Source organism: Podarcis pityusensis (assembly GCF_964106645.2).
Source record: "Podarcis pityusensis genome assembly, chromosome: 10".
Taxonomy (NCBI): domain Eukaryota; kingdom Metazoa; phylum Chordata; class Lepidosauria; order Squamata; family Lacertidae; genus Podarcis; species Podarcis pityusensis.
This window is the reverse complement of record NC_138035.1, coordinates 27,059,767-27,080,797: the sequence shown is the minus strand read 5'-3', so window position 1 is coordinate 27,080,797 and position 21,031 is coordinate 27,059,767. Positions and strand designations below refer to the sequence as shown.

Below are 21,031 nucleotides of genomic sequence, written 5' to 3'. Positions count from 1 at the left end.
AAGCTGTCATAGAAATATCATGTATAGTCTCAGGGCTAGGGCTGCCCAACTGCTCCCACAAACATGTTGGACTCCATCAACATTGTGCTTTTGTGGCCTGCCTGGCATTACGTTGTACTGTTTTTAACACTTGATTGGGAGCCGCCCAGAGTGGCTGGGGAAACTCAGCCAGATGGGCGGGGTATAAATAAATGATTATTATTATTATTATTATTATTATTAAAACAGAGGTTGCCTTGTGTAGTTTTTCATGAATTGGTTATGGATAGGGATCCAATCAAATGACCTGTGTTTTACTGTGGGTTTTTTGTGGGTTTTTTACAGGTAAAACTATCTTGAGGAAATCAAGTGTCTTCCTCCCCACTGTACAACTGGTGACAGAACATCGCTTCCAACAAGGCAGCAAGAACCCCAAAGGCTCTTTAGACTCTTCCACTGTGTTGTTTTGTCTTACCTGGGTATTCGGGAAACAGCTACAATGAATTTCCTGCGAAGGCGCCTCTCAGATAGTAGTTTTGTGGCCAACTTGCCAAATGGTTACATGATGGACCTTCAGCGTCCCGATAATTCCACCAGCAATCCTGTTTCCCCAGCAACAGAGAGGAGGCAGCAGCCTGTACAGCAACCTGCTTCTGTTTCTTCTGGTACCAGCATCTTTAGTTCCATCTCCAGTGCCATGAAGCAGACCACGCAAGCAGCTGCGGGGCTCATGGAGCACACAGCAAGCCCTACCCCTGTAGTCCAGCAGAAACCCCAAATCCTCTTGGTAATTGACGATCCACACACTGATTGGTAAGTTCCCATACTTTCTTACAGAGGTAGACAACACAATGAATTCCAGATATTTGTTAGACTACAACTTCCATCATCCATGAGCACTGGCCATGGTGGCTGGGGCTGATGAGATTTGGGTTTTATTACTATCAGGTGGTATATAAATGTTGTTAAATAAAATAGGATTGATTTCCCTTCTTTTTCTGTAACGGGGGTGGGGTCCAATACCACCTGCTGTTTTCTGTACTAACCTGCTTCTGTCTGAATTTTATGCCTCCTGTAATGGCAACAGAGGAACGCTAGATGTCAGAATCTCATCACTGCTTCTCCTGAGGAACTCCAGATAGAGCTGTACAATTCATGTATTATAGAAATATGACCCTATAGTGTTCAGGATTCTGACTGGGGTTGGCAATGGTTGGAAGTAATTAGAGTACAGGGTGTATTTAGTGGTTCAGTATTGCAAATTAAAACCTAAACTCACTTTTTCTCTCTTTATGGACCTCCGTGCCTGTTGCCACCCATGCAGATCTAATTCCACAGTCTTCATCAGCCACAAGCAAGAAGCCATTGGCATTCCTGCTTGTGACTTTTAGTCCTGGAGGAAACTAAAGAATGGAATGCCCCCCATCTCCGGCTCCATTGTTTTTTCTAGAGTAAACATTTCATTCACAGCTTTTCTTCATGGTTGATAGTCTTCCCAGAACATGCAAACATTCACATATTTCAATAGCTTGTTGCATCCAGACCAGAAGTTTTTTCAACCTGTATCTGACAGCACAGAAAGAGTGATGTCAGAACCACATGTCTGGACCTGTCAATGTTCAGAGTTCCACATCCTGGGGACACCCCCCCCCCAAAAGCTTTATTTAAATAACAAGATATAAAGAGCCTTGGCTCCAGATATGGATATGCAGCAAAGGGCTTTATTCCAAAAGTTGTGCACATGTACCTGGTTCTGCCTGTGCACCAGTCAAATGCTCAGTTTTTAATAATCTAGGGTACAGTTCATTCCCCCCCCCCCAAGAGGGATACACCAGGCAATCAAAGCTAGTCAAGATCGAAGTGACAACCATGAAACTGAATCTATGCATCCAGGGCCCAGTCCTTCAACAGGAGCTACACATGCATCTCCAGGGGTCATTATGATGACCGAGTCTTGTGTAGTATATTCACAACAACCTGCTAGCCATGTGGTTGGTTCAGAAATGAATCAGCAGGAAGCATGAGCAGATGAGCTTCTTTGCACATGTAAGTCATATGCTCAAACTTTTATCGGGTCAGAACATCTGTGATTGGACTGGAGGACAATAGTCTTGAACTGTACAACTTTCCAGCCATTTCCCCATGCTTCTTTTGTATAATCAACGGAGCTGGAAGGCTCATCTAGTCCAACCCCCTGCTGAAGCCTACTACTTATAGCATCCAATACTACTGCAACATCCCCATCATCAGAGCATTTAAATGCATCCTCAATATGTGTGCCATTGCACCCCTTTTCTCAGCCATATAACAACAAACTAGATTTCAGGCTTTTTTGTAATCCCATGCAACTAATTCCAAATGCCAGGAGATTTCACAACTACCCCTGGGTGCACATGTGTCCTCGGAAGTGATGTGATTGGTGCTTTAGTTCCAAGGCAGTTTGTGCTAGGTGCCTGGTTGGAAATAGATTTGTGGCAGGGAGCTTGTGGCACTCCTTAAATAAAGAATAACCTAATTTTAGGAGCTCTATGGAGTGCTTGGCTCAGGAAGAGGGATGCACCATGTGCCAGAAAAATGGGGACTTGGCTTGTGTGTATGTGTGTGCTTCTGTTTCTTTAGGTAGAATTTTGGGGAAGATCCTTTTCTGCTTGTGACAGAAAGAAGAGGATGTTTGTTCATAATGTAGTGCGTACAGTCCGAGTGCACTTTTGGGTGACAGGTGGGGCAGCCTAGCCAGATTGTTCATTTAGTCTTCTCTTCCTGCTTGTCAAAACAAAGTAGTTTAACTACCTAGAAGGCTGGTGTATCTAGCTGATACTGCAGAAAATTCCTTGCTTTTCTCCCTCGGGGATGTGCATTTTTGAAAACTGTTTAACTTCCCAAGGACACCTGTGGAAATGCAGAGTCCACAAACATGGGAAAGGATTGGCTGGTGGGTGGAGAGAAGACTATAGCAGTGTATTTATTCACAGTATGAGGACATGAGGAAACGGAGTGGCAGAACTCCATGTTACTGTAAGCCAGCCAAATCTGAACACATGACCTCATCCAGGAGGAAAACGTCCCACCTCTGGCAACTTCCTTGCCCAAATCACTTCTAAGTAAAATCATGCTCTTGCTGGAGTGAATTTCTCAAATACAAAGTAGGGCTATATATTGTTAACCCTTTCAGCAGCAATAAAAGGCTGTGCTCCTTCAGTTTTGGGAGAGAGAGAGAGAGAGAGAGAGAGAGAGAGAAAGAGAGAGAGAGAGCTGTCTCTATTGATATCACATTTTCAGACACAACATATTACAGAAAATAAATATTTTGCATGCATTGATCAGTTACTCCACCAATCTTCAAAACAAAAGCAGTGTTTTGTCTAAATGATGTTCAGATTATTCCACAGTTACCAGCTGACTTGCTTAATATTCCTCCACAACATAATCGTTTTCAAATCAAAAGGTTAAAATAAGTGGGACTAAAAAGTGCTTAACTTTGGCTGGATCATTCCCTCAGTTTATATTTTATAATGTGGTTCCAGTGTGAGGTGCAATAATACTTTCTGCATGGTGGCCTGGTTTTCATGGAACACTAAATCAAACTATAGTTTTGCATGAATGAGCAAGTGTGTTGGTATACAGTGAAAAATCACAGCTGCTTCACTGTTCCCCAACTCCTGATGGTGCCATGCTATCAGAAGGTAAGCCACCTTGGGCAAAACATTTGATATCTCCCTTAAGTTACTTTTAATAGTTAAAATCAGAAAATAGAAACACTGAAATAAGTATTGCAAAATTCCTGTGGGTAAGGTAGGGGTGTTTATGCATCCTTAGGTTGCCTCTGAATTCCAGTGAAACCAAAATTCAAGGCAAATTTGGAGATTATTGCTTAGGTGTAACACCTAAAAAAGAATTTCAAATAAAGGGGCTGGGTGGGAAGGAGAGAGGATCTTCAAGCCCTATTGTGATGAAGAATACAAATGCCGCCGCCCCTCATTAGTTTTGGAAGATTGCTAAAGGGTTAACAGCTACACATCCCACATATCCACATTTTGATTGTTTTAAACAGAGGAGAGAGAAAACATGCAAACAAAATACATTTCCTTCCCATAATAGTTACGTGCAAATTAGACTGCGCAGAGATGCAAAAAGATCATGCAACGCTAGGAAATTGAAGAATAATATGGCAGGTGAAATTTACTAATTGTACACTAATATCTGTGATGCATGTTGGGGGAATCCAGAGTTATACCACATTATTACATGATGCCTTGGAATCCTTGTAAATACTTAATGTATACCAGTGTTCTGACGCACAAGATTCCAGCAGCAGCAACTCTTTCTGGACCTCCTTTGAAATAGTCAACAGGATGACTTGGTTCTCTTGCCATTTTTCATACATAGTGGATTTGAGCTTCTTTTATACTAGTAGCATCACTTACAAATAATGTTAACATGGGGGAGAATTCAGAAGTGAAATTCAATGTATGCTGTGGCTGGCCAGGTTTTATAAGCACGTCAGGAGCAGATTTAAAATAAAGCCAATTTAAGCCCCATGTGTGAAATGCCCTTAGTAGCTCATGCTCCCTTATTACAACATAAATAAAAACAAACTGGCTGCAATCCTGCACAGAGTGAGCTGTATGCAGGATTACAGCAAATGACAGCTGCACAGGGGGGTTGGGTATGAATGAAAACCCTGGACGTCATCCAATTGTGGCAGAGAGTTCAGGTAAGGCTGTCAAAGCGACATGATAAATAACACTTCTCACATAACTGTGTAGTGTTTCACAGGTCTGCTGCTGCCACTTGTATTTATATTTTTGTAGTGTATACTTAAAGCACCTTGGGGATCCAGTCCTCCTGGCAGAAAGGTGACCAAGAAATTTGAAGGATTAGCATTGATGCAAAAATAGACATAAGGGGTCTGGAAAATATTCCCTCCTAGGTTATAAATACAGTCATGCGAGTCAAATTTGGTAGCCTTAATTACTTTAGCAGAGTCTCCTTAAATGTACTGTGTTTAACCCTATAGATTCTTGTTTGGAATGGCCCAGTGACATACTTTCCAACTTTTGACAGATGAAAATAGATACACTCATTTTACACTAAGCAAGCAATTGGGGTTTTTTTATTTCGTACATTAATATTCCTTATGTATATCATGGAACCCAAGTCAGTGTACTGTACATGGGGTTTGCAGGTGGTCTCCTTTCCAAGCACTGACCAGTTCCAGACCCATTTAGGTTCAGCGAAGGGGCTTTATCTTGTGCCTTCAGCAGACAATGCCTAGATTCATAGTGTATTATTAAGCAAAGTGGCAGATGTTCTGCCCCAAGAATTCTAAAATACTATCTTCGAAAACAGAATTGGATCCAGACGTAGGCATGTTCACAGTAAGCCCACTGACATGTGCCACTGATATTGCTGGGTCTACTCTAAATCTGAGTTTCTTACAGTCTTACAAACTATTTAAATGTTGATACTACAAATCAGCTCATTTGTTATTCTATCATACAACAAATCTTACTTCCTAAATCCAAAAACGAACATTTGCAAAACACACCACAAAGTAGCAAAATTGTAAGAACAATACCAAATAAAGACATGAGTATTAAATCGAGCAAATAGGTCCCTGGGGGTAGATGTGGAGTTGGTTTCCATTAGTTATAAATTTAGTATGCTTCAACTTTTACACAGCTGGTGTGATCAGGAATTCGACTTTAACACCATTATGATTTTAAATATCTTTAGGACATATATTCAGGAGCACTTAAATATGGATTAGTTGCACATTAACTCTTCTAACCACAATGGCAGCCTTGTTCAGAGAATCCATCTCCATGTAGTTAACATCACATGACTTGATAGCAGGGCTGTGCTCAACATGCCCCACACCACAATATGGTGCTATTGCACTCAGGTCCCGCATGCAGGTTTCCCATTAGGGCAGGGGTGGGAAACCTCAGGCCCAGGGGCCAAATGTGAACCCCAGACCTTTCTTTCTAGTCCTTGGCACTCGTGCCAATGCACACCCCTCACTGCCCCGATTTGTATCCCAAATGGAGGTTTTTTCCTGGCTGGAGTGGTTGCCTAGCTGGAGGACCAAGATGGATGGATGGATGGGTGTGTGTGTGTGTGTGTGTGTGTGTGTGTGTGTGTGTGTGTTGAAACCAACCTGCTGTAGAAAGGTGAATTGAACCTTCACTGTACTGTTTTTGGTGCCTGCTAAAAACATTTTTGTTTAACAAGCCTATCCAGACATGTAAAGCGGATATGTATTTTGACTTGCAATTTTATTTTATAATGTGTATTTTAACTGCAGATTTCATTTATGTATTTATTTATATGAATAACAAAAAAAATCAAATTTTAGTGTATAGTTTCTCCCCCTTACACATTCCTGCAACTAAGCAGTTATACAAATTCTGATATATGAACAAATAAAATGTCCTCATGGAAGTGGCAGAGATTAGGAATGAGCATAGGGAGGGTAAATTTAACATATAAGCAGGACCAGGAGTGCATTCTCTTCCAACTACGAGAGTGATGGCTGGTGTTTGCTCCAGACTCTTTGCCTGTTGTTTAAAAGACCAAGGTGGTATCCTGGGTGTATATGCCTGTTTGTGAGAGATGGGAAGCATAAAATGATGTCAAAATGAAACCAAACACTTAAGATAAAACATTATTGAGAAGATCAATTGCCTATGGTTCTGCCTTTCTCTTGAACCACCAGAAAGGTATAGTTATAGAAGCCAAAATGGCATTGGCCGGCTTCTGACAGGCCAGAAATGTGACAATGGTTCATAGGTGACTGGAGAAAAGTCTGTGATTACTTAAAGCAAGGAGAGCCAATGTGGTGCCCTTCAGGTGTTGTTAGACTCCCGTCATCCCTGACCATTTGGGAATGCTGGCTTGGACTGCACTGTGTTGACTACCCTGATTAACACCTGTTGACTGCACCAACCATCTGGAAGACACCATGTTGGGTACCACAGGCTTAAAGGAAGGCTGGCTCAAAGGAAGGCTGAATATCTTATAATTAAGTGTTTGCAGTTGCAGATGGCATAGCTCCAGGAAATGAGCTGCTTTAGCTGTGGCAGTGCACAGCATTCTGTGCACCCTTTACAACTAAAGTGGATTTATAGGACTGAACACCTGCTAAAATGGTTCGTGGATGTCAGCCATAATGAGAAAACAGGTACAGTTGTAGAGGAAACACGGCAAGGTTTGCTGGGACCCATGAGTGAACCTGGGCTGACCGTCAGGAAACATGGCCTGATTTATGGATCTCATGTGGCTTTCAAGTTAACCTGTTCCCAAAGTTCATATGGATGGTTTCCATTGAAAACAAGCCTGTAATAAGCATTTCCATGCTGTTGCAACAAACGGATACCCTCTTGCGTGTATCTCTGGCATGCTGTCTTGCCTTAGTAACAGGGGATAGGCCAACAATGCACTAATTTGAATAATGTGTAAAGCAAAATTGTTGCTGCATGTTATACAAAAGCCCTTAAGGAGCATCTGGGAGAGTGGCAGCCAACATTTTGTGGCTGGAAGGAATATGGCTCTGCAGAAGGGTGGAGGGGGGGGAAGCAGGGTGGGTAGACCCAAGAGGTCAGGCCCTGGAAAAATACAGAGGAAAAAGATCAATTGTAATACTAGTTTATTTACTGATATGCTTCCTCTTCAGGAATCATTATTATCTTTGGCGGTCCCTCTTGAAACAGGATAGATAACTACAAACATGTTTCCCCTCCACAGAAAGAATTCTTACAGCCAAAAACAATCAGCCCCAAGCACAGATATTGTAAATGCATGCTGCCTTTTTTATGCCCATCCATTTACAGAGAATCAATTTCAAAAAATCACTTTGTGATTGCAAAATATGGCATGGACTTACTCGTGCTTAGAGACCCATTGAAATAACAGCTAACTTAAGTCCCAGCTAACTACATGTCCACAGGACCCCTGTAAGCCTGACTGCAGTCCTAACCTCACATATCTGGAAGTTAGCCCCACTGAATTCTATGTAGGGATGTGGGGGAATCGATTCAGTTTGCAAATAACATACAGCAATGGATTAGATTAGGAGGAAAGATTTGCAAAAATAGGTATATTAGGTTTATTAGTCAAAACTGCATACAAAATACATTTTACTAGGAGGAAGTTGCATTTTCATGAGGATTGTTTTTTAGTCAACTTTTTGCAGAAAGGTGAATTTCTGAATTTAAGATTGAGACAATGAGAAACTTGGAGAACAGATACTGACAGATTTGATGCAGGTGGTGCTGTGTTCTAAACCACTTAGCCTCTTGGCCTTGCTGATCAGAAGGTCGGCGGTTTGAATCCCCGCAACGGGGTGAGCTCCCATTGCTTAGTCCCAGCTCCTGCCAACCTAGCAGTTCGAAAGCACGCCAGAAAGTGCAAGTAGATAAATAGGTACCGCTCTGGCAGGAAGGTAAACGGCGTTTCTGTGTGCTGCTCTGATTTTGGTCTTCCGTTGCGCCAGAAACGGCTTAGTCATGCTGGTCACATGACCCAGAAAAACTGTCTGTGGACAAACGCCGGCTCCCTTGGCCTGTAAAGCGAGATGAGCGCTGCAACTCCAAAGTCGTCTGCAACTGGACTTAACTCTCAGGGGTCCTTCACCTTCTTCTTCTTCTTCTTCTTTTTACTTCTGAATAGACATTATTTAGGATTGTACTTTAGTCTGGACCCACCACTATGTCTGAACTGGCTCCAAAGTTGAGGCTCACATTTTAAAACATCAAGGAAAAAAACAGCAGCACAAAAAAGCAATCAAAAGCATCATTTATATCTATTTAACACTCTCTCTCTCTCTCTCTCTCGTTTTCTCCATAGGTCTAAATATTTTCAAGGGAAGAAGGTGAATGGGGAATTTGAAATCCGAGTGGAACAGGTTAGTGGACAACAAAAATCTGTCAAAAATTGGTTCAGGCATGCAACTCAGTACTTGTTTTGCAGGTGCCTGAGCATTTCAGCTAGGAGGCAGTTGAAATTAAGGAAGCATTTTGAGCTGGCTTACATCAGATTTAATTTGGTTTTCTGTTATGGTAGTTTATTCATCAAGGCCTGGAGTGTTTTTCCAGGTGCCTGCTGAATCACGCTGCAGATTTTCATACTTTGCTTGCTGTAGGTGAAAACATGGCCTTTCTGAGGGGAGAAAGTTGCTGCTGTTTAAGTTTTTTTTAAAAAGCAAAAATAGTAGAATATTTTAGAAGAAAACGTCTGAACAATTTAACACTTCTGCAAACAACATCACTTCCCACCTGTTTTCTTGTCAGACTGCATTAAGTATGGATGCAAGTATGCAAAGGTGCATCCACAGACACCTTCTCAAGACACCCCATAACAATTCTGAAATGTATTAACATGTTTGCCTTCTTAATTCTTATAACATCTCAGTTCCCCCTTGGCGCATTCTAATTTTCTACTATGGCCTGCTTTGTGCGGAAGGCACAGAAGGACGAATAGTGTTTCCCCCCTGCAAGTTATTGGCTTTGGAAAAGAAGGCCTTCAGCACTGGTTCTTCTTTTCCATCACCTTCTGTATAAGCTCTCACACCACACACCATGGCTAGCTTTTGATCTGTTGCTTCTGCTTCTTTCCTGACACGCCAGATTTCACACTTGGCGTGAAAAAAGGTCAGGCTTTCTTTTGGGTTATCTGCTTGGAAAATATACAATTTCTTCCTGGCTCCTTTTTTTATCTCCTAAACTCCCAGCAGTTTTCCAAATGGTATAAACCATTCGCCACCACACTTTAGTAGACCTTGTTTATTTGCAGGTTGCAACACAACAGCACATAACTTGAGGACTGTGTCATTCCCCTATCACTATGTGACCCTCTGCATCCCCCACTCCCAAATCTTCCCATTTCCTTGATTTCTTGGAAAGGTTTCTAGGCAAGTAGGCATGAGCCCGATTCCCCTAATTTACAAATCAGCTGGTGCTTTCAGTACAGAGAAACCAGATGTGTGTAAGTATGGTTTTGTGATTTTAGTGCCAGTCATCATCTGTGTGCCTCGGAGGAGGCAGAGTCCAATAGATCCTCCAAATGTTGTTGGGCTTCAGCTTCCATCAGCACTAGCCAGTACAACCAATGGTAAAGGATTATGGGAGTTGTAGTCCACCAACATCTGCAACACCACTGATTCCTCATCTCTGATTCAGATCAAACACTTGGATAAAAATATAATAAACAACAATTGCTTCAGCCCAGTTCCCTCACTTGCTTACATTCTCACCAATAGCAAATAACAATGTAAAGACACTTTCCTGACTAAATCTACTTGAATGTCCCAAATAGGCATTTAAGTCCAAGTCAGATGATGTCCTCTTGGGATTTGGTCCTGACCACTCTTAAATACACCTTTATTTACAATTACAGTAATCCTAACCCAGGGTTATAAATCATGTTTCATTAATGTTGTACCATAAACAGTTTACATTTGCCAAACAAATCACTACTAATTAAATAATCTGCTACCTGGTAGAAATCTTGTTAAGACAAACATTCTGTCTGAAAGTGAAATCCAGGAATAGGCCAGTTTTATTTCATGTGTTTTCTGCTGTTATCAAATAATCTCATTTATTTTTATTTTTCCACTCTAGGCAGAGTTTTCAGAACTGAACTTGGCTTCATATGTAGGCACTGGCTGTATGGTGGACATGCAAGTCATACGGAATGGCACCAAAGTGGTCAGGTGATTGAAATTAACTTTCCCCCCCTTAAAATTAATCTCAATCTTGTTGCTGTTTTGAAAAACCAATCTGGGTGGGATTCACCTAATAAACCACATCAGTGGAAGCCCTGCACAAGGACCTGTGCTTGTGCAACAGAGCTTCCCCAGTCCCTCTGCACACCTTCCATGACCCATGGAACATTTGTAATAGTCCAACACTGAATTCCACCCTCTGTGTTTCTTCCTACTATCTGGGATGGATAATTATGAGCAACCTGTTATGGGCTGACCAGCCTGATGGAATGTGAAGTTTATTCAAAGTCAGGACTGCAGGAAGGCAAGGGCTGATTTGGTTTGTGTATTTGTTAATTGATGAAAGGGATTCTTTTGGAAGCAGTTTTTCATAGTAATCTGGATCTTGGAAAAGCGGAGCAGTGTTACTTTGGAGTGTGTCCATATTGCTAGAAATTCTATCCACAAATATCCAAAATGCATTGCCATCTTACCTTAGCCCACCCCATTCTTATTCCCTGGGTCAAAAAAAATGTAGAAGTACATTTGTATGTATAAACTTATAAAATGTATAAGTGGATTGTCCCTTGCATTTTATGGCCATTCCTTTTGTGAACCAGTATTTTAAAAGGATTCTTGCAAAATGTAACCACTTCAACGCTATATGATCTCAAGTGCCTGCTTTAAGAAAGCATGTGTTTCAGTTGTGGATCACATGCAAAGGTCTCAGGTTCAAACCCTGATATTTCCAGGTAGGGCTTTTGCACCTCTCTGAAACCATGACTGCCAGGCCAGTCACTGTAAGCAGTACTGAGCAAGATGGACTGCTGGTCCAACTTGGTATCAAGTTTCAGTCTCTGTGATTCTAGCAGGATAACAATTAAGTTTTATTTTTATTTTTATACAACACAAAATGCAAATACAAGCATCTCTATGTGAGCAAACTCCCTGGGAATGTGCAGGGGAAGAAGAGGCTGTGGGTGTTGATGGGGAGTTGGGACCATGAATGATGTTCACAAGACACAATTCTATTCAAATTACAGGAGTCTACACCACAATTTTGATTAGCATGAAAGCAATTTCCTCAGGGTTGTGCCTGCTTTTCACAGGCATGCATTGTAATGCAACGAGAATGGGAAAAACATAGCAAAGGAAAAATACATATGGATGGATTTTTGTGTTACAGTACATCCAGGGACACAGAGCAACTATTCTTTTTCTGAGACACAAAAACTTATTGATGTCTGGGTGTGCAGAGCAATGGTAGCTGCTGAACTCATTTAATTTTTTTCAGTCTGTTCATTTTGGATACAGTTGTCTTTTTTCTTGTCTGAATTCCTAGACCCTTAGCTGAGAGGAGGGTGGGTTAGAATTTGTACTTAGAATTTGTACTCAACTCATCCTTTACATTTCTTCTTCTTCTTCTTCTTCTTCTTCTTCTTCTTCTTCTTCTTCTTCTTCTTCTTCTTCTCTTCCTCTTCCTCTTCCTCTTCCTCTTCTTAAAATTTGTATACCACCTTTCATCCGTAGATCTCAGGGTGCTTCATAACAAAAAAATACAAGATAAAAACACAAAATTCATAATAAAAACAAGAACAAAAAACCCACAAACCAATAACCTCCCACTTCACATCTCCTTGTGCCCTCTGGCGTTATTTTATTTTCTCTGTCCTGAACAAGTGATAAACCTCCTCACAGCAATTACAAGGGGCTGTATACAACTTTCTCTGTCTGACAGCACATGGGTGTGTGTAATGTGTTTGTTGTGGAGCGTAGCAGCCCAGTCCAGAATCCAAAATTTAACCCAGTTCAGACCCATCGGACTCACTGAGGTAGGAAAAGTTGAACTCCAATTACTTCACCTTAGTAGTGTTGTGGATCTGGCTGTTAATGAGCACGTAGGTGTGCTCAGGATGACATTCTTGCATATGTGGCCCAAGGCATGTGTTTTGACATATATCTGCTCTGACATACTGCTGCAAACACTCAGCATTTGTTCAACACATGTGCCAGTTTGGCCCTTGGGAAACGCAGCACGACCGTCTTGTGTTACCACCCTTGGAGTAATTTAGAAGATACTGGGTGGGGGAGTGAAAAGAGATTCACACGCTTTTCAGTGTCAGCATGAAAGCATGCTTTTAATGGGTCTGTTGGAAAGGATCCCTAATTTATCCTCCTCTATAACTTCATTCAGAAAAAAAGAAAGCATTCCCATAGCCTTCAAATTAATCTGTGCGGAGGCAGGAAACAGATTTCCGTCCAGTGTTCCAGACTGAACTCCTACCTCTCATTGTCCAGAGACCTAGGCAAGTCAAGAGCAGGCAGGCATCTATCATACCTTACATAATATTCATCGTAAAATATAACTCTCTTGGGGGGCCCCAAAAAAATTTAAAGGGGAAAAAACTGGATGTACATTTCCAAAATATAAGCTAAAAAACAAATAAAATAAAATAAACAAATAAAATAAAACCTACATACAGCAACAGTGTTTTGTGTTGTGTAGGCTCCTATGATGTAAGTAATGGGCCCTGCCTGCTAGCCCGCTCCCTAAAATATCACTAGTTTGCTTATTTGCTCATAAATTACCATATAGCATATATTCAACACAAAAAAGAGTTGTTGTTGACAATGGACAGCTGAACATATAAAGGGCCCCATTACCTTCAGTAGCTTAGGGCCTCATCAAACCTAAATCCGGCCCTGAGTATGAGGATTTGATAAAGTTCTGTTGGTGATCTCTTGGTTAATTTATTCCTTGCACTACAGTGAGTTAACCTGTGTTTATAGATTAGCAGCTGACTTCCGTACCATTTTAGCTAAATCTCTGCTGCGGTGGGGACCATTTAGTATAATGCATTTAGTATGATAAAGCCCAGATATACCAGAATGGCTATTTCACAATGATTGATCTAGAGAACCACCTATGGGGCTCTATAGCCTTTTTCAATCAGGGTACAGATAATGGGAACCAAGATACAGATCAAACACAAGAGTAGTAGTCACTGTAGATCAATATATCTTAGTGGTAGCTTAGTGTAGAAGGTCCCAGGTTCAATCCTTGGCATCTCCAGGTAGGGTTGGGATAGACCTCCACCTGAAACCTTGAGAACTACTGTCCATCAGTGTAAATAATGCTGAGCAAGATGTACCAGTGGCCTGGCTTGGTATAAAGAACCAAGTTTTCCTTCCTGATCAAGAGGAGATAACAAAAGCTGAGAGGGCAATGAGTCAAGCCCTGGAGAAGAGCAAATCCCCTAAAGGGATTGTTAGTGCCAGGAGGGAGTGGTTTAATGCTGTGGTCTCTGTTTGTATTTCAATGCTTTTGTATAAATGCATTCATTCTTACCATGGTGGTTGGCTAAAATTCCCCTGTCAGAACTATGGAGAGGTCAAGGGTTGTTCTGTTTCCTTGGTATAAATCTATTCATCCTTTAATTAAAAGTGACTTTCCTATCGATTCTGGTTGGCCAGTCCTAGTGTGTAATGTTGACACAGTTGTGACCTGTTGCACAGGAATTCCAGATTGTCTGTGGCCTGAATATACACGGCCTTATGACAACTTCATGATGTTTAAAAAAATTATTTATTGCCAGGCTTGCTACCACACCTTCCTGCCAAGAAAATGTACTCATGGCAGCTCACAAGATTATTAGAATGATAAGACAAGCAAATGCAACAGTAATACATAAATAGTGGTAGTTAAAACAATTCTTGAAACAGTCCACATTAATAAAATACACGGAATAAAACTGTATTCACTGCCTTCTCTTACTTGGCATGCTGGGGAAACCTGCTATATTAAAGGAAGTTACCTTCCTTTTTCATGTGTCTATATTTCCAACAGGGTTGTGTATAAAAACAGAAAACAAATCCACATTTTGCACCGTGTTAGCCCAGATTGTATTACTCTGTACTGAAACACACTATAGAGCTTTTGCGATGGAAGTAACTGAAAAAGAGAGGGGAGGAGCAGAAGACATTCTCTGGCTGCCATTGGCTGAACTGCTGATAATATCCTAGGAGGAGCAGAGCAAATTGGAGCCATAAGGAAGGAGGGGTGGTGCGTGGGAAGGGAGAGAAGCAAGAGCCTAGGGTGGGCATAAGGCAGAATAGGATCTACTTGTAGATCTTTGAGTGATTTAAAGTTGATCAGCAAGGATTTTGCATTCCCATTTAACACAATTGCCCCCAGTTATATTGCTGAAATCAAGAAGGTATCCTTTTGATTGCACGTTCATTGTGATTTGTGCTCATGATGGAGCAGACATACGCAGTCCCGCTCTCAATACTTTTTGTTCCTGCAAAAGTTTTAAGGCACTCACAGTTCTTGAATTCCAATTAGCGCACATCCTGTGACTTCCTGCGGAAATTCTGTAACAAATATTCCAGTTTATTTTTGTCACATTTTGTTGCATTATATGTCCCTCCATCATTGTGCACTTTGGATGCATTATAACACCTATGGGTAGCAATCATGTAGTAGCACTGGGGAAACATCACAGAATAAGTAATGAAGCAGAATGGATCCTCTACAAACAAACTATTATTCTGTTGATTGCATGTTGCAGAAGACACCTGTCATAAAACACCAGCCCAAAGGGTGAGAATGTTGAGGGGGGAGGTAACTAGGAGTGCATTTTTGGGTGGAAGGCTTGTGGGCTTCATCCCAAATGGTTACACAAAACAAATTCCTGGGCTCAGCATTCTTTCATTCTAAGTGTATGTGTTGTGCAACTGGCTCTAGTTGGTGGGTCTTGGGGCTCTAGCAAATAACTAAAGCAAAGTAGATCATTCAGCACTGAAGTCTTCTCAACCCTGCCTGGAAGCATAAACCAGTAGCTTGGTGAGAAGACAGCAGGCCAAGGGAAACAGGAGATGGTGTAGGTTTGAAAAGGAGGGGTGGATTAACTCAGGGGAATGAGGGAATGAGGCAAAAGCCAGAACAAAGATGGAAGAGATGCATGTGGCCTGAAGCTGAAGAAGTGAGGAAGGGAAAAATGTAGATGTTGATTTCAAATGACCAGTTTTGTAATGTCCAAATCAGAAACCATGGTTTGTTTTGCTCAAACATATCATGACCGGAAGCCAAGACTAAACCTGGAACAAAACATGCCACAATCCCAGGTTCAGACATAGCACTAAAACAGGGATTATGATTTGCAGCTTCTGCTTACACTAGGGAGGATTGAACCTGGAGGTAACTGTGCATTTACAGTAAACCATTAACTATGTCTTGTCATCATGGAGTGGCAGGAAAAGGTAAGAGGGCCTGTTCTGATGACTATAGAATGTAGGTAGGTTCATGTGGAAACATATGATCTTTCATTTATCCGAGTCCCAAAGTGTTCGGGGGCTTTAAATGGCATCACCAACACCTTGAGGCAGGAAACAAATTAGGTGCCAATGTAACTGAAATATTGCTTGTCAGAAGACCGGGATTTCTTCAGCAGCCTCGCATCTATATTGCACCTGACAATGATGACTATTGGTAGTGTACAAATACCTTTACCCTCCTTGAAATGTTCTTTTCTGGATAAATATGAGTGCTATATTGCTAGTCATGACACAGCAGCCGTTTCATCCCATGTTAAAACTCTTACTTGACAATAGGGTGGCTCATGGGATCTGGCTATAAGCATCCCAGACAGATTGATATATATAAGGTCTAGAAATTATGCAGTTATACAAATTACTTTGACTTAATCTGTCACCATCACCATGATTTCTTTAAAAAGTATGGGGGAAGGGATAGAAACTTCTCTCTTTTTCTCAGCCTTTTGCCGTCTCTTCTCCAGTTGCTGCTATTAAACAGCTGCTTGGGGCAGGGGGGTTACTCTCGTTGTGGGTTTGCTTATCTTCTGGATGAATAATGTCCCTCTTTAACTCTTCAGCAGCTGGCGTCCAGCCTATGTGTGAGAAAGATGCTGACAGTTATTGGGAAAACATTTGGAGTGGAGGCAGCTGCCAGAAAATAAAAATAAAAAATACTGTTAGCAGACAAGGGCAGGGAAAGATTGGGGGTATTAATACCTTCCAAAGTTCTTTCACATCCCATATTCCTTATCTGAAGGAGTTATCGCTCACCAGGACCGAGGTTTTTGATAGTTAAATCACAGGAAAGATGAAAGCCCTATTTAAATTTGTTTTGTTTTTGGTCATGTATCATTCTTATCTTAATTTGCCTCCTTTCATCATGGCCTTTTATTGAGTCTAGTTTTAAAGGGGGGGGGACACAAAGGTTAGCATTTGAGGGTCTGATTCTACTCTGTTGTTCACATATGGAACTCCAGATGACTTTCACTTGATCCTGGGAAACAATCCACTTTCCAAGCCCCCTTTTCCCTTCTGGGTCATTTTTAATCACACACACACACCTTTCCAAATAACATCTGAACTTTATCCTGAGATATAACTGTGAACAGTTGTTATAAAGATCTACATAAAATCCACTATGGTGCGCATATATATATATATATATATATATATAGGGTTCAAATCCTTGTCCAGCCATGAAGCTCACTTTGTGACTAGGTTTGCACCATCTCTCAGCCTAACTTGTTGTGGAGGTAAAATGAGAGTGTCTTATGTCTTATGTATGCTACTTTGGTATATAAAGGAGTGGGTGGCACTGTGGTCTAAACTACTGAGCCTCTTGGGCTTGCTGATCATAAGATCGGCAGTTCAAATCCACACAACGGGATGAGCTTCCATTGCTCTGTCCCAGCTCCTGCCAACCTAGCAGTTCAAAAGCACACCAGTGCAAGTAGATAAATAGGTACCGCTGTGGCAAGAAGGTAAACGGCGGTTACTGTGTTCTGGCTTCTGTCACGGTCCTTCATGCACTAGAAGCAGTTTAGTCATGCTGGCCACATGACCCGGAAAGCTGTCTGTGGACAAACACTGGCTCCCTCTGCCTGAAAGCAAGATGAGTGACACAACCCCATAGTCACCTTTGACTGGACTTAACCATCCAGGGGTCCTTTACCTTTTTCCTTTACCTTGATATCAAGGAAGGATTCCCTGGAGAATCCTGTTTTATTTGTATTTAGTGCATAGATTTAAGAAAACTACTTATTCTGCATGCAAGAAAAAAATAGTATTTATACACAAAGAACTGATAAAAGTCAAAGAATATGGTCAATGTTGAGAACAGGTATACAAGAGAAAATTGAGTCACCATTTTTAATGGTTTGTTATAATGAGGAAATAGGAGATACATCTTTGTTAGACAATCTATCAGTAGGTATAGCAATGGGCTGATTAAGATAAATAATGTATTTGAGGGCAGGATGTTTAAAACATAAAGGGAAAATAGTGATGAAATGGGAGGGCATCAGCTCCCAAAACAGGTCCATTTGGGGGTTTGTAAGAAACAAAATTAATGTTATAACCAGATACAATTTACTTAGAGACCCACTGCTTAAATTATGATTTACTTACAAACCCACTTGTTAAATTGTTTGCTTATGTAAAAAAAAAAAAAAAAAAAGTTTATTAGAAAATATGGAAATGTTCCCACTGGAAAAAAGAACTCCTAGCATAAAAGATTGAATTTTGAGGATCTGAGAGCTGGTAAATATGATAAAACTAGATTGTAGAATGTGTGTCATGTATCTGCACTGTAAGGCACAAGTAGATAGTCACCTACATAGCATAGGAACATTATTAGAAAATAACTTATTGGTAATTGTATTTATATTTATATAAGGGACACAGGTGGCGCTGTGGGTTAAACCACAGAGCCTAGGACTTGCCGATCAGAAGGTCGGCGGTTCGAATCCCTGTGACAGAGTGAGCTCCCGTTGTTCGGTCCCTACTATTGGTAATAGTATTTACATAATATACATTTCTTTTTATTTAGAGTTGTACATATCATTTACATTCAATTAGATCTTTTCTTCTCCTACATATGGGGGGGGGGGGGGAGAGAGGATTTTTGTACATTCTCACAACCATTATCCATAATTCCCAACAGGCTTTGGGGAATGCGCAGATCTTGACTGAATTCTGTACATTCTCTGGCCAATATGCATAATCTCCAACAGGCCTTCATGAATATGCATATCTCAACTGCTTTTGTGTATTTTTTGGGCAATATGCACATTCTCCAGTCAGTATGCATAGGCTCCATGGAACATGCTTTCCCCCCTATCCCTAATTCAGCAGTTTGCAATCTGCACTCCCTGACCTGCTTCTGACCCACTGCTTAATCACACATGCTTAATCACACATGGCCCATAGCATACTCTCCCACAGATCAGTTAAGAAGGGATGCAGCTCCCCCCAAAAAAGGTTACTTTCCTTCTTCCTTTCTCCTACTTTCCTTCCTTCCTTCTTGAAAGTCCATTCAGCTGAGCAGCACAAGGGGAATCACAGGGAGAAGGAAGTTTTAAACCTTCGCCTCCTACCAAAAAAAGAAAAGAAAAAAGATTGCAGGGGGCTCAAGTTAGGGGGACTAAAGCTATAATTTGCATCTGGGATACTGTGAATGTCTCCAAAGCTCAGCAAGTCAGAGACAAGCCTTTGTATGTCAGAAAATATAGAGAGTTGTGGCAGCTGACAATTTTGGCTGACTACTGTTTGTGAAACTGTGAATAGTTGACTCAGATTCACTGTAGTCTTGGGTTTTTATTTAGCCATCACAGCAATTACTTGAACCAGAGAACACTAAGGATATTACACCTGAAGTCTCTGTCACATATGACTGTAATATGATTTCAGCTATTTACACTAAAGGGTAAAGCAATGCTGCCCTGTTACTTCGGCACGACCCATGTGAATGACTGTCCATGAGGTGCATCGCGGGGTTTGTTCTAAGGTCATCACTGTTGTTTCCTATTAGCTCAGGCACACCTGAAAAAGGACATTCTTTGGGAGATTATCGTTCTTCTCAGCTAGCTGAAGTGACATATATGCTGGATTTATGCCTCAGAACTTTGCCTGAGGAGGCCAATAATACCACAGCAGTGTGCAGCCTGTCACATCTTATTGCCTAATTATTTATTCTCCCTGCTTTGCCCTGAGTCCTGAGAAAACAGTTCAGTTCCAAATCTCCTCTTTAGTCAAAACATGCTGGTCAGCTGAGCATGGTGCTTGTCAGGGTTCAAGCCCACAGCAGGTCCTGAACCCAGACAGCCAAACAGGGATTCTTGAATGTGGGGACCTCTCTTTTTTGCCTGTGTGAATAAATAAAAATTGTCCAGTAGCACCTTAGAGACCAACTAAGTTTGTTCTGGGTACAAGCTTTTGGGTATAAGCTATTCAGACCTGGTCTGAATAGAGATATTGGATTCTTGTCTCATTACATATGCTAAAGATATTTTTGGTCCCTTGCTTTTTCCTGTAGGACTAATTGTGGTCATTAACAATAGTCAACAGGTTTGCCATACCCATTGAGTCAATCACCCATCTCCTCCTACCCTTCTGAGAAAACCCCCATCCCACTGTCCCACTATATATAAGGGTCTGGTGACTTCTGTTTCAGTGTATCTGAAGAAGTGTGCATGCACATGAAAGCTTATACCCAGAACAAACTTAGCTGGTCTCTAAGGTGCTACTGGACATTTTTTAAATTATTTAATTAATTAATTAATTTAGACTGCGTCACACCAACATGCCTACCTACCTGAATCTTGCCTGTGTGAGGCAGTTATGGGGAACCTCGCCCCGGGCCTAGTTCAGCATGCTAGGCCTTCCCATTTGGCCTGATGTCCTATATGGCAGCAACATTAAGAGCTAACATTAATATCAAAGGACCTATAATAAAAGGGAAACAACAGCTAGTTAATTTGTTGCTGGTTTAATTTTGTTGAATGTCTTGATTGTTATTCATTTATTGTTTTTGTAAACCGGTTTGTGTAATTCGTTTATTATAACAATCAAGCAGTAAATACATTTTATGAAGTGAAAATAAATAAGAAACACTGCAAATCACCCCAAGATCTATCAGTAGCTTCTGATCTAAATACTGCTCACTCGTGTTCTAAAATACTCAGGTGTCCCACAACAGATGCGAAAATAATCTCTCGAAGGCGTATAGCTTTTGCCAGGTGGGGCTAAGCCTCTATGCTAGGTTCCTGGCAGGTGAGGGCCTGTTGCCTACCAGGAGGGAGAGGGGTGAGGCAGCAGGGGAATCAGCAGGAAGCAAATGCACTGGACAACCCACCACCTCACCCATCTCTCAGTAGGCAATGGTGACCCACCTGGCGGGAAGCTAGTGCAGTGGCTCTGCCTCACCCCGGACACTGCTTCTGGTTTGTGGGCATCCTGAAGGCATGGCTGGCTGCTGTACGAATCAGGATACTGGACTGGTTTGATATTGGGTCTAATCCAGCAGAGCTCTTCTTG

At 41.4% G+C, this 21,031-nt stretch overlaps 1 protein-coding gene across 3 annotated transcripts in view; it reads left to right on the top strand.

Moving 5' to 3' along the window:
- SYN3 (synapsin III) overlaps positions 1-21,031 on the top strand; it is a 196,137-nt gene that overhangs the window by 19,294 nt on the left and 155,812 nt on the right. For all 3 annotated transcript variants that reach the window (XM_080971721.1, XM_080971720.1, XM_080971722.1), the window contains exons 2-4: positions 325-792; positions 8,827-8,884; positions 10,599-10,690. In XM_080971721.1, coding sequence (XP_080827847.1) covers positions 479-792; positions 8,827-8,884; positions 10,599-10,690 — 464 coding nt within the window. In that variant the 5' untranslated portion in view covers positions 325-478. The remainder of the gene's footprint in view (positions 1-324; positions 793-8,826; positions 8,885-10,598; positions 10,691-21,031) is intronic.